Consider the following 12,732-nt stretch of genomic DNA (forward strand, 5'->3'; position numbering starts at 1 on the left):
GTAATTGTACACAACGCGTGTAAACTGTCAATACACATCTGCATTAAGACAACCTATTAACCCTCTGGTGCTCATCACATGGTGGGCAAAAGTGACCAAATTTATATTTTTATTTCAATCCAAATTATTGTACTAAATTGTATTTGGATTATTTTAATTAATTTAAATTTATTTTTTTTGTATTTTTATTTCATGTTACTAAATTTCCACTTTGTTAACCACTTTTTGAGCAACGACCTGAAAATTTAATATCCAGCTTAAATAGCCATAAATCTTGGAACGCTTTGGAACACAGATGGTGTCTTTTCAAAGAAGACACTTGGAATATTATTGCTGAAGTAAAAAATAAAAATTGAATTAAAAAAGTTTTTTGTTACAAAAAAATACACAAAAATAGTATTTTCAAATTTTATATTAAATATATATCTTCCACATTTAACACATTTAACTCTAAAACTGAAGAATTAAAAAAATTTATGTGAGGTTGATATAAAAAAACAAACAAACATTTTTTTCGGCACAGTACCAAACATTTCAACTAGAAACCAATTTCCTTTAATTAATTTCCAGTGCTATCATTTTTTTTTTTTTTTGGTTTACATAGCAAGGGCACCAGAGGTTTTTAAACGCTTCATTTGACAACCAATGCACGCTTTTGCATTGTTCTCCATCTTAAATTACTAAAAAATGATAGCTTGCAGGTGTGTACTTGTTGTCAGCTTAATATATCCACTGTATTCTTTCTTTGACGTGCACGTTTGCTCCACAGTGATATATAACATCGAACCCAAAGAGTACAATGCTTTTCAAAAGTTCAATCGCACCTTCATCTGGAATCTGAAGCCGCCAGCTACAAAGAGCTGCTTACATTTGAATTTCAGTAGTACTGGTTTACGGCAGATTCAGCCCACAGACAGCTGCCCAGACAAACACGTTTACATGCTCGCAGTGGAGAATGTCAGCATTGGAAGGTTTTGTCCGAACGGAACTATTAGACAAGTCGATGTGCGTAATACTGGAAAACTGTCTTTGGAAGTGTCTGGAGGTCGAGCTCTGGACAAGAAGGTTATCGGTGTGTCACTGGGACGTCTCATTAACTGTAAGTACAATGGTAAATTTAGATATTTAAGCACAAATTGTCTAAACAAAGTCGGCATATATGTGAAAAGTTGTACTTTATTTTACAGCACTGGCTAATTTCCATGTTGTTCTCCCAGAGAAGAGTTCAACCCAGGACTTCTTTACCCCAGTCGCTTTTCCTGAAAATGCAGAGACAATGTGGTATTTTACCGTTCCCCACGCGTACTACACTGATGTGCGCATTCTGAGCTACACTGTCCCAACATGCCTCCAACCTGAAAACATCCCTACAATGAAGTACACTTGGCAGGGCAAAGAGCCTCTGGTGAAACTGATGAATGTAAGCCAGCCGTCGGTGGAGCCTGGAAACTTTAACCTCGCCATAAAGAACTGCAAAATATCTGGGCCACAGCCTCCATCGCAAGGCCTAATGGTGCACTTCCAGATCTCTGCCATCAAGAGAAGCAAGGGTAGGTAACACAAATTATTTCTTTTCATAATAAGAATTGTGTATGCCTATTTATGTATATTTTTATAGTAATCATATTGGGTCATTCCGTGTCAACTCAACCAGAGGCCTCTGGCTAAGATTGTTTATTTGTTTGTTTGTTTGGTTGGTGAAGAAAAAAACTACTGTACATAAATGAAGACGAGAAGCCAAAATACTAAACACTATGGATGCATATTTACGGAGTAATCCACTATTTTTAAAAAGAGGTCAAAGTGACAGTTTTCATGTTAGACCTGGAGCTACGGGGGAGGAAAATTTATGAAAAAGAAATGGCAGCATTATTATTTCATTTTTACACAAATTGGTAGGTCTAATAGTAAAAATCAGTTCACTTCTGCAATCCTTGTTGCATTATATGCCAATGGTCAAAAAGCACTTTTCATATTTTATTCTAAAGTTTGCATGCCTGTAACTCAAGAAATATTAAATATATCTCAATATCCTTTTAGATTTTTTTCTTAACAAACATTTCTTTTGGTATCTTTATTTTTAAGGCCCTATATGATTCAGTTCCAGAGATATTAGCTCTCAATGTAGCTCCATACCCATCTGAGTGCCAAAGATATTCTTTTTTGCAAAGTTTGTGTGCCTGTAACTCAAGAAGTATTAAATATATCTCAATATCCTTTTAGATTCTTGTCTTAACAAACTGTATTTTTGATTTTGTACTTGATTTTTAAGGAATTATATGGTATACCAGGGCTCTCAGAATGGCTCAATGTGCACATTTTTTAATTTTACTCATTGTCAGTGGTCGAAAACCTTATTTTCATTCATGTAGTTTATATAGTGTAGCCACCAGTGTGTTACTCTGGGTTTAGAAGAGTGACTCTCAAAAGATTTTTTAGAATCTAAGAGTTGTTGCATTTGTATGCGATTGTTTTCTTGACACAATTTTATTATTATTGATTGATAGCTTTATCATTATTGATTTACTTTGGTTACACAAGGCCTAACTTTGATTGAGCCATCTGTTGTGTCATTATGGAAAACCCAAGCAGTTCCAGGCCATGACTCATGAATACAGGATATGAGAAGAGAGCTTTCTTTCTTTTCAGTGGATTTTGAAGAGCCTCGGGTCTCACAGGAGTTGCTTCTTAAGCTACTTTACTCAACCTTGCTTTTTCTCATGTTTGATTAGGGTGGGGAAGGATGAAATATAGAGCAGCAGTCATTGATTCAGTGTTGAATCAACACTGATTTCAGACAGTGTTTCAACATCGAGCAGACAATCATGACAAACATTAAATTATTGGTTATATTTTAAATGCAGTAGGGATTTTTGCTTTTAATTTCATCCCTTGTTTAAATATTTTTATCATGTCAGAGTAACATGTTAAAGTTACAATTATAGCAAGTGTCACATTAAATTAATGCTGATTTTTTTAAAGCTGTTTTTATGACTTTACATGTGGTCAACTTATTGGACGTAATTTGTGTAAAATCAAGCATGAAAAATTCATCCAGAAGAAAGTTTTTCAAATGTGTTGAGTGTGTCAAAAAACACATTTGAAAAAGTAACTCTGGAATTGTGGTTCAAATTGCTCATTACTTCCAAAAAGTCATCAGTTTGCAAAATACGCATGACTTGATGTGTTACCCTCAAAACTGATTGTTTACATGAACACCAGAAAACCGCTTATTGTGCGAAAGCTGTTTACCACACAAAAGCGGTGTTTTACATGCACTGTGTTTAGTGCTGGGCGGTATGACCACAAATTTATATCACGGTATTTTTCACAATTATACCGGTTTCACGGTACATGACGGTATTTTTTTCATGCATGACCGGGTGTTAACCATATTTTCTACTGATTGAGAGAGGAAATACTGCAGTATATTGACTTATTTTACTGTCATGATGAGTGAATATTGTAAAAAAATACCACTCTAAATAGTGACAAAACACGACCCCTTTTAATACATGTTAACCAGGAGTCACTCTCATTTGTAATCACGGCATCGTCTGATAAAATCAACATGCATCTACACTAAAGAGCGGCTAAACAACAAACAAAAAAGTGCATGTGATATTAACAGACGAACTACGCTCATATTTATAATTCCAAACAACTGTTCCCTCACCACAGTGCAACAGTGAAAAGGGCCCCCTTTCAAACAGTGTCGCGCTCCAAACGTTGTTTAAGCGACATACACCAGTATTGCGTATTTTAAAAATTCATATCATAACAAAAATAAACACCGGTATTCGGTATGAACCGGTATACCACCCAGCACTAACTGTGTTAGCAGCATATTCTTTATTTATAACCCAAGTATAGATGCGGTGCCATAACTTTAGTCCTTTAATGCACATGAACACTCTTCAGAAACCTGTAAGAACACCGCTTATGCATTTACACGACCAGCTCTATAGCAGAAATCCAGGTGTGTTAAACGGCTTACTCTTTAATTCCTTAAATGGCGTAATGAAAGTGCTGTTTACATAATGATTCAGAATACTGTGTTCTGTGAATAAACCGCTTTCTTGTGCACGGAAGCATCGTCTGCAGGCTCTACAGTAAGCTAATCAAATAATTTGTAGTGATCAACCAATAAATTGGACATTATTTTTTTGTTGAAACTTTTCAAAACATTTCAAATTTGACCGCTTTGTCAATTGATAGCAAACCATTTCTTTTTCCTTCTAATTCTTTCGAAAATGTTTTCTATTCAGCAGGTTTTATTGTGCTTTTTTTCTATCATTAAATTTGGCCATACTGTATATATCAGGATTAAATCACCAATCAGCCACCCTGCCTTCTAGGTATCAGCCATTGGCCACTGAAAAACCCTCATTGGTCAACAACTAGTAAATTAAATCAATAATTCATGTCTGTGTAATTGATTAGCCCGTTTATTAAGTGGATGGACAGATAATGTTTCATATAATGTTTTTTTTTACCACTTTCCACTGTTGCAGGGCAATGTGAAGGGGATCTGCCTGAGAAGCAAGTACTACAGATACGTGTAAATAAAAAGGATCCCAAGTCAACCTGCGTGTTGAAACTGGATTCGGTTATAATGGACACAATCACCATAGCTTCAGGGAACCATTTTGTCCTAAACTCCTTTGACTGTAACAAGGATGAAATAGAGTTGACTGTCAACCAGACCATAGGTACTCAACTGTGTGATATAATGCATTGAATTTTTGAGCTTTGAGTTTTTTCTCCCAGTCACCATTAGAACAGAATAATCACCAGCTGAATCTATATTTAACATAACTTACATTATTATTATTATTTTTGGTGATAAATAAATAGCTTGTTTTTGGGTAGAAGTCCAAGATGGGGAGGATACAAACTGATGGGTTCATTCTACTCTGAATTACCAATAGAATCAGAGGGAAATATAAATGTGTCTAGACCCAAAGGTCTAAGAATAATGAATTTTGAGAGTTTGACGTACAGAAACTAAAAATGGTATAGGTACTTTTTAGACCCTCCCCAATCAGTGTGCCAAATTTCACAACTTTCTTTTAACCAACAGTTGCACAAGAAGAAGAAAAAAACGAATGAATATAACTGGGTTAAGGCCTGTTCAAACCAGGACAATAACTATACAACTAAGTTTTAGTAATCATTCTAATTCTATGAGAATATAGAAAACTAATGATGACAACACAGGGGAATGATATTGTTGGAATCTCTTTTGATATGAATTTTCTAGCTGATAAAACAATAAAAAATATTGAGAGCCAATCAGAACCCACTCAACGTTTTAAAATTCAGAATCCAGCATTTGACAGATGGCAAAATAGTAGCGCACTCTTAGAATAAACAAAACCTCATTGTCTACCAGTGTGAAAACCTTAGTTGTCCTTATAGTTATCGCTCTTGGTGTCAACAGTCCTGTACACTCCTTCTTGGCTCCTAATAATGAAATATTCCTCTATGCAGCAAACTACTTTGTTTTTTATCAACAGAATGTAAAGGATGGAGAGACTGTGCATCCACCTCATTCCCTCTAACTTTCAACTACGAGCAGCAGTGTATCCCAGGAGTTTTGAAGACGATCATCTGGCTCCTGCATGGCCCTCAGAACAGTGCAGTGAAGCTTCAGTCTCCTGCGGAAGATCTGCGTTACTGTCCGCCTGAAGACAAATGCAACAGCATCATCCTGCTAAATGTGTCCCATGTTAGCTCTGGCATCACTCTTGGGCAGTTTTGTCCAAAGGGAACCATTCAGAAAATCCAAATCCGTGAATCCAAGATTGCAATAACTGCCTCCGTTATGAGTTTCAATTACCAGAATTTGGCAACTAAACCCTTCTTAACCTATTCATTTACACAGGACATATCAGGTAAATGCTTCATTATAAATCCATAAACTGGTAGTGTACCTGCTCAGATATGTTCAGTGCAAGTGGCTTGATATCAAAAATCAGTTTTTGAGTCTTTACTGTTCCTCATACAGAGCACTATATATTCACTGTTGCACCAAAAATGGATAACCCTACCATGTTGGCGACCCCAGCCTGGCCGTCTGGCATCAAAGCGTCTAGCACTGTGTCCTGGATTGTTAACCTGGAGCCTCAGTTTAAGAGCAATCTAAAGTTCAGAAATGTCAGCCAGCCCAAGTGTAAGGAGGTGCACACAAACATTGCAGTGCAGACCATTCGCTCTCAAACGACGCTGTACAGCACTAAAAAAGATGAGAAGATTAAGGATCTCCTGGTTCCAGAAAGTTTTTACCTGAACGTGACTAACTGCAAGTCACCGACAGGAGCCTTCCGGGCGATGATGGAGATCACGCTGCAAAACAGCACAAGTGAGACAGCCTTACCTGGCAACTTACCTTCTTCTGTCCACTAAAATTTCCATGTAATATAGAAAAAAAACTTGAATGATGATGATATGAAATTTCTCATGTTTTCAGACAAGCTTTTGGGCATCATCCTGAGTATTGTGGGAGTTGTGTTGGTGATCGTAACAGCTGTGGGGATCTGTTTTTTTCTCAGGTGAGAACATGTTTTAAATACAGGTACATCTCAAAAAATTTGAATATCATGAAAAAGGTCAATATTTTTTGTCACTCATTTCAGAAAGTGAAACCCATATATTATATAGATTCATTACACATAGAGTGAAATATTTCAAGCCTTTATTTCTTGAAATTTTGATGATTATGGCTTACAGATAATGAAAACCCAAAATTCAGTGTCTCAGAAAATTAGAATATTGTGAAAAAGTTAAATATTGGAAAGTCATGGTGTCATAACGTCTTAATATTACACAGGAAAAAGAAGAGGAATAAGGCTCCCCCAGTGTCCGTCTACAATCCCAGTGAGCATGCTTTCCTTCCAGGCCTGCATGGCATCCCCAAAGCACAGGAGGAGGACGAGGATCCTCACACTTACGTGTACATCGATGAAACTCTAGTATATAGCCATCTGCTTAAAGATGATGCTGAAAAAGAAGACTATAAAGAAGCCACTGCAGATGAGAGTGATCTCAAGCTGGATTATTCACCTCTGAATAACCCAGCTTTACCTGAGAGACCAGTCAGAAAAAGTGAAAACCTTGTCACTAAAAGCAACGCCTTGATTGACAATGAGCTCTATGGTTATGTTCAGGGACAATCAACTGCATCTGACACACCGAAGACTTCCGAAGAGGAGGGGAACTATGAAACCAGACTGTGTGTGTGAGGGGGAAAAGTCCTGATGAAATCGAATTTACTACTGTAAACTAAAGTTTCTTTTTGACTGTCCATCTAATTTGTTTTTATATTTAGTAATTTTATGTGTGAGCAGGCTGCTTGTTTTAAAGATTGTATGTAATTTTTGACATTAAAACATATGTTTATTTATTTACAGCTTAAAAAGTTAAGAGATGTATTCTCTAGAAAAAGTTGGAAATATTATTGAAAACTGTTTGTGATTAGGCCGTGACCCAGGGGTTTTGTTGCAGACCTTAGAAAATTGTTTGTGATCGCAAAATCTTCTAATAGGCCAATGGCTTCTGTATAGAAACCATCACAGAAATTGGAATGGTTTCCACTACAAATACCATCGCAAACATTACAAACCATTAACTTTTAACCATTAAAACCATAAAAAATGGTTTCCTGTAGTGTGTTTTGGGGACATATTCCATTAGAATAAACAAGCTGCCAATAGAAGGTGACCAATTACCAGTAGAGATCAACAGAGACCATTACAGTTTCCATTAAAACCAGTACAATTCCCATTATAACTAGTAAAACCATTACAAATTCTGTGATGGTTCCTATATTGTTTTTTTCAGCACGGTCCGCACTCCACATCAAAGACCACATCTCTTCTGGGAGTTTGGTGAGTGGGTATGAAAAACCGAGAAAAGTGTGGACTGGTTTATGGCAGCAACAGCACATGTACCACTATCCATCTTAATTACGAAAGTATTATATTTAGCCTACCAATGAGTTCCACTCACTTAACTGTAGGGGGTCTCAAAAGTTGCAAAATACAAGAAACTACATGCATCCAAAATCCCGTACTGACTGGGTGTTATATTTCAATTTGAACTTTGCTACAGTTAACAAATACGTTCTATATATGGGTAGCATAGATGTGTGTAGGTAGATGCCTTATCGGCAGCTGTTTTTATGGGCTAACCATATCGTCCGCCATTTTGGAACGGTCAAAGCCAGACCATGAACACTCGAACTGTAATAATATACAGCTATGAATATTTATATCTGCAATAGACTAGATGATTTTGTTAAACTAACATAATACAACAAGACAAAGCTTTTGGTTTACACAACATTAACATGTTACCATAGTTTACAAACCTGAAATATTGAGGATAAATACTAAAAACGCAAACCAACACATTCTCATCTGTAAAAGTCCCCCCTCCCCATCCGCCTTGAAAAATAATTTTTAGAAGAAAAAAAATCTGACAACGTGCCAACACATTGACCTATCCAAGATGGCGGATGTGGTATCTATACATATCTATGATTGGTAGTATTAATGAAATTCGGATGTACTACATCCACGTTGTTACTATTATGTTGCTTATTAGCATCAGGTCGCTTCACTGTCATTCACAAATCCTCTCCCGTGGCCTTATGGTATAGTAAAATGTCCATTGAATGCACACTTAAGAATCTCAGTGAAAGTAGTAGGTCATCCAGATACTTTACGCCTAATGTTTTTCGAATACTTCTATGAATTCGGACTTGCTATTTTTTGGGGGGATGTACTGTTTTTTTTGCATACTATATAGTAGGGAAGTCTTTTTTTGGGATGCAACGAATATGTAAGTTTCGCCACTAGACCTGGCTTATTCAAAACAACAACTAAGCCATAGCTTGATGACGCTGTGACAGAGCGTTGAATCATGGGAGATGTTGTGTTCACCATGTGCACCATTGACATGCGCCGCAATGACACGGACCATTTCACTGGATTAAACTGCATATTTCTCTAGATTTAAATGTTGGACATATTTGTGATAATGTAAGTATACAAGTCAACAAAATATATAACATTGTTCTAGTGGTTTTTATATATTTTAAAGCAAAAATCTTACATATTGTACCTTTAACTGAAATTTTTGCTACACATTCTACTGAAAATGTCTAATCCATCTTTCTATAGCATGTGGCTTAGACGATGTTGAACTGGCAGACAGACGCCTTTTCTCCACGGCAGTCCTCGTCGAACCACTTCCCGTTGGCCGTGCTGGACAGGATGGCACAGTTCTGGCCGCGGCCTCCGTCGGGCTGATGGGTGATCTCTGATTCCCAGTTCTTGAAGCGTATCGGTGAGCCCGTCTGGTCGGTCCACTCGCCCTCCTTTAGTATGTCATTCACACCCAACCAGATGTGCCCTTCTGGCCCGACGGTCTGCCGCACATAATCGTACAGCAGGTCGTTCTCGTCGCCAGAAAGAGGGCTGCTGAGCGTTCCTCCTTTAGCAATGCAGTCATCGTTAGCGGCGTGAAAGCTCTTCTTCGTCGTGTCCGCGAGAAAACACTTGCCTGGGATCTTAATGCCTTTTAAGCAAACTGAAGAGGGAAGGAAAGTAAGACGTTTAGTATGTGTGCTTCCAGGTCATTACCCTGAACAGCTGAATGAAAATGAAAATTCTGTCATTAAATTCTCACCCTCATGTCGTTCTAAACCCGTAAGACCTTCGTTCATCTTCGGAACACAAATTAAGATATTTTTGATGAAATCTGACAGCTCTCTGATGCCCCAATAGACAACAAGGGAACTACCACGATCAAGGTCCAGAAACATAGCAAGGACATCAGTTAAAATAATCCATGTGACATCAGGGGTTCAACCGTAATTTTACAAAGCTACGAGAATACTTTTTGTGCGCAAAAGAAAAAAAATAACGACTTTATTCAACAATCCGTCTCCTCCGCATCACCCTGTAGTGCCATTTTGGATTTACTGAACGTAAATTGCATATGCTGTTTTGTGTTAGCTGCACCATGTGGATACGCTGTTTACGTCGTTTACGCTTTGATTCGAACGAAAACAACGTATCCGCGTGGCGCAGCTGACACAAAACAGCATACGCAATTTACTCTCCAAAATGGTGCTAGGGTGTCGCGGAGGAGACTTGTTGTTGAATTATTGAATAAAGTCGTTATTTGTTTTCTTTTGTGCACAAAAAGTATTCTCGTAGCTTTGTAAAATTACGGTTGAACCCCTGATGTCTTATGGATTATTTTACTGATGTCCTTGCTATGTTTCTGGACCTTGATCGTGGTAGTTCCCTTGCTGTCTATGGGAGGGTCAGAGAGCTCTCAGAATTCATCAAAAATATCTTAATTTGTGTTCCGAAGATGAACGGAGGTCTTACGGGAACAACATGAGGATGAGCAATTAATGATGATAAGCGACTTAAAGAAAGACACTTTCATGACTGATTCTTAACACACATATACTTTTAATATTTAAATGATCAGATTTCAAGTTCAAAAATGAACGTATTTACTTAAAGGGCAAAAATAATATAAATAGTAAACGATAAACTTTAAGCTTGCTTAAAGAAATCTATACTTGCAATATAAAAACTAGTACTTTACTGAGAGTATACTTCAAAGTTTGCAGTAACAGTCACCCTAACCTGTAAGTTCTCTTGTAGTATAGTTTTCAGTATAGTTGCAATACATAGGAAAACATGAGATGTAAACTAGTTCTTAAAAAGTGAGCCAATTTAGTCCCAAGAACTATTGAAATAGTACTTACAAGTATACTATTACTCTGATTTTAGTATACTTACTACCTAAATTATACTTTGAAAATATACTTGAGCTTACCTTAAAGTAAACTTGAAGTATGCTTCTTGTTGTTGTGTATCTGGGTGTCAATCATTTAACCGAAGTAAAGCTGAAAATACGCCGCTAGAAAATGTCGTAACTACACCAATGAACCACTACACCATGAACTTTTTTACAATATACCACAAATATTTAATTGGAGTTGATGTTTCACTAGTAAGTTAAAGGACTTGATTTAAAGTTCAAGGACACACTTGACTTCCACAATCCACAATAAAAATACGAAAAAAAAAATTAATTAGTAAAAAATAATAAAAAATTGAGTATGTGTAACTTATGACTGTTAGTGTACATATTTCAATGTCTTTACAGATGCAGCTTTGCTCAGTACCTGTTTGTAAAGCTTGTTGTTCCTTGAGCAGATTCAGATCCTGCGCAGTCTGCTCAATCTGTTTCTTCAGCTCCTCGATAGCAGCACTGTTCGACTCTTCATTACCAGCAAACAAGCACAGCATTATACATTATACATAAACAAGGTCAATTCAAATTCACAATGCACAATATATTTTTAATTGAGAATGGATTAAAAACTCTGAAAATAGAAGAATGAGTTAATTTTGTAAAATCTAATTAATGCAAACTGCCAATTGCATAAAAACAAACAAAAATGTGGGTATAGAAATGGTTTATGCTGTATAGAAATGTTGTAGCTAGACAAATGATTTCACTTTTACCTTTTTAGCCATTCTTTCTCTTTGTGGAGCTCTGCTCCGGGCTGCAGCGCACCAGACAAATCACACAGAAAAGAAACTTCACGGCTTTGAAACCCATCTTCCTCGCTGAACGTGAAGCTAGAAGCGTTTGAGACTGGAAGCACTCTGATGTGTTGAGCTGAAGTGAACCTGCCCATCATGAGCTGCGTAACAGCTGATTCTCATTTACCAGCGTCTTCAACAGCAACAAGCCTTTCTTCTGGCCTTCTGGGCTACATTACTGCAGTTATTTTACAGTATTATTATTATTAGTAAGCATTAGTTATTATTATGTAGTATTACCTTGTTTTGCATTGCATAATTACAAATCAGTGTATCAGTGGCTTCTTATTAGTTATTAATTACCAGTATGTATTATTATCGTTTTATTCTTTGCACTGTAATAAAATTTTGTATTACATCAGTGCTATAACCTCAGTATCTGAACTGGGTGGAGTGTGTGTATCTGTCCGTTCTCTACACTCACAGACACTTGGCAAGCGTAGAATAATAAATGAAAAACATGGGTGTTAACTAGAAGCACATGCAGCAGTTAGATATGACATGAACTTTGTTCTCTCTTCATATAAGTATCTTTCATAAATGTCAGCTTGCGGTAGAGAAAAAGTTGAATTAAGAACCAAGGCAGTAATACAGTAAAAACAAACAGCAATATTGTGAAATATTATTGCAATTTAAAATAACTGTTTTCTATGTGAATATATTGTAAAATGTAGTTTATTGCTGTGATCAAAGCTGAATTTTCAGCATCATTACTCCAGGTTTGAAATGTTGTCAGAAAAGATATAGTAAATTACAATTTTAATTTTAAAATATATTCAGATAGAAAACAGGTATTTTAAATTGTAATAATATTTCACAATATTACTGTGTTTGAGGTCAAATATATGCAGTCTTGGTGAGCAGAAAGACTTAAAAAATTATTCCAAACTTTTGACCAGTAATGTGTATCTGGGCAACAAGTATAGAACTTTTTTTTTTCTATCCTAAAAACAATTTGATTGTGTTTTATAATCGTTTTAATTTTGCTGAAAAGCCTATAATAGGTTGTTTTAATGACAGGCTCCCACTGTGACAACATCCCCTGCATCGCTCTGAATATTTCTTCCTGGAAATGATGCTGGAACAATGTTCA

At 36.5% G+C, this 12,732-nt stretch overlaps 2 protein-coding genes across 2 annotated transcripts in view; one reads left to right on the top strand and one right to left on the bottom strand.

Annotated features, from left to right (window-relative positions):
* The window catches only part of LOC107703923 (CUB domain-containing protein 1-like), a 9,309-nt gene extending 1,758 nt beyond the window's left edge, over nucleotides 1-7,551 (top strand). The window contains exons 4-10 of the mRNA XM_016506727.1: nucleotides 770-1,099; nucleotides 1,188-1,550; nucleotides 4,515-4,712; nucleotides 5,520-5,897; nucleotides 6,011-6,364; nucleotides 6,473-6,554; nucleotides 6,833-7,551. Of these exons, the coding sequence (XP_016362213.1) occupies nucleotides 770-1,099; nucleotides 1,188-1,550; nucleotides 4,515-4,712; nucleotides 5,520-5,897; nucleotides 6,011-6,364; nucleotides 6,473-6,554; nucleotides 6,833-7,244 (2,117 nt within the window). The 3' untranslated portion in view covers nucleotides 7,245-7,551. The remainder of the gene's footprint in view (nucleotides 1-769; nucleotides 1,100-1,187; nucleotides 1,551-4,514; nucleotides 4,713-5,519; nucleotides 5,898-6,010; nucleotides 6,365-6,472; nucleotides 6,555-6,832) is intronic.
* Nucleotides 7,552-9,016: 1,465 nt separating this feature from the next.
* On the bottom strand, nucleotides 9,017-11,670 carry LOC107703910 (tetranectin-like). The gene is made up of 3 exons (XM_016506708.1): nucleotides 11,561-11,670; nucleotides 11,216-11,314; nucleotides 9,017-9,594 (listed from the first exon to the last, which is right to left on the bottom strand). The coding sequence occupies exons 1-3, from the start codon at nucleotides 11,568-11,570 to the stop codon at nucleotides 9,194-9,196; spliced, it is 510 nt and encodes a 169-aa protein (XP_016362194.1). The 5' UTR covers nucleotides 11,571-11,670; the 3' UTR covers nucleotides 9,017-9,193.
* Nucleotides 11,671-12,732: the final 1,062 nt, after the last annotated feature.

This window comes from Sinocyclocheilus anshuiensis, unplaced genomic scaffold (genome assembly GCF_001515605.1).
Source record: "Sinocyclocheilus anshuiensis isolate Anshui unplaced genomic scaffold, SAMN03320099.WGS_v1.1 scaffold991, whole genome shotgun sequence".
NCBI classification, from domain to species: Eukaryota; Metazoa; Chordata; class Actinopteri; order Cypriniformes; family Cyprinidae; genus Sinocyclocheilus; species Sinocyclocheilus anshuiensis.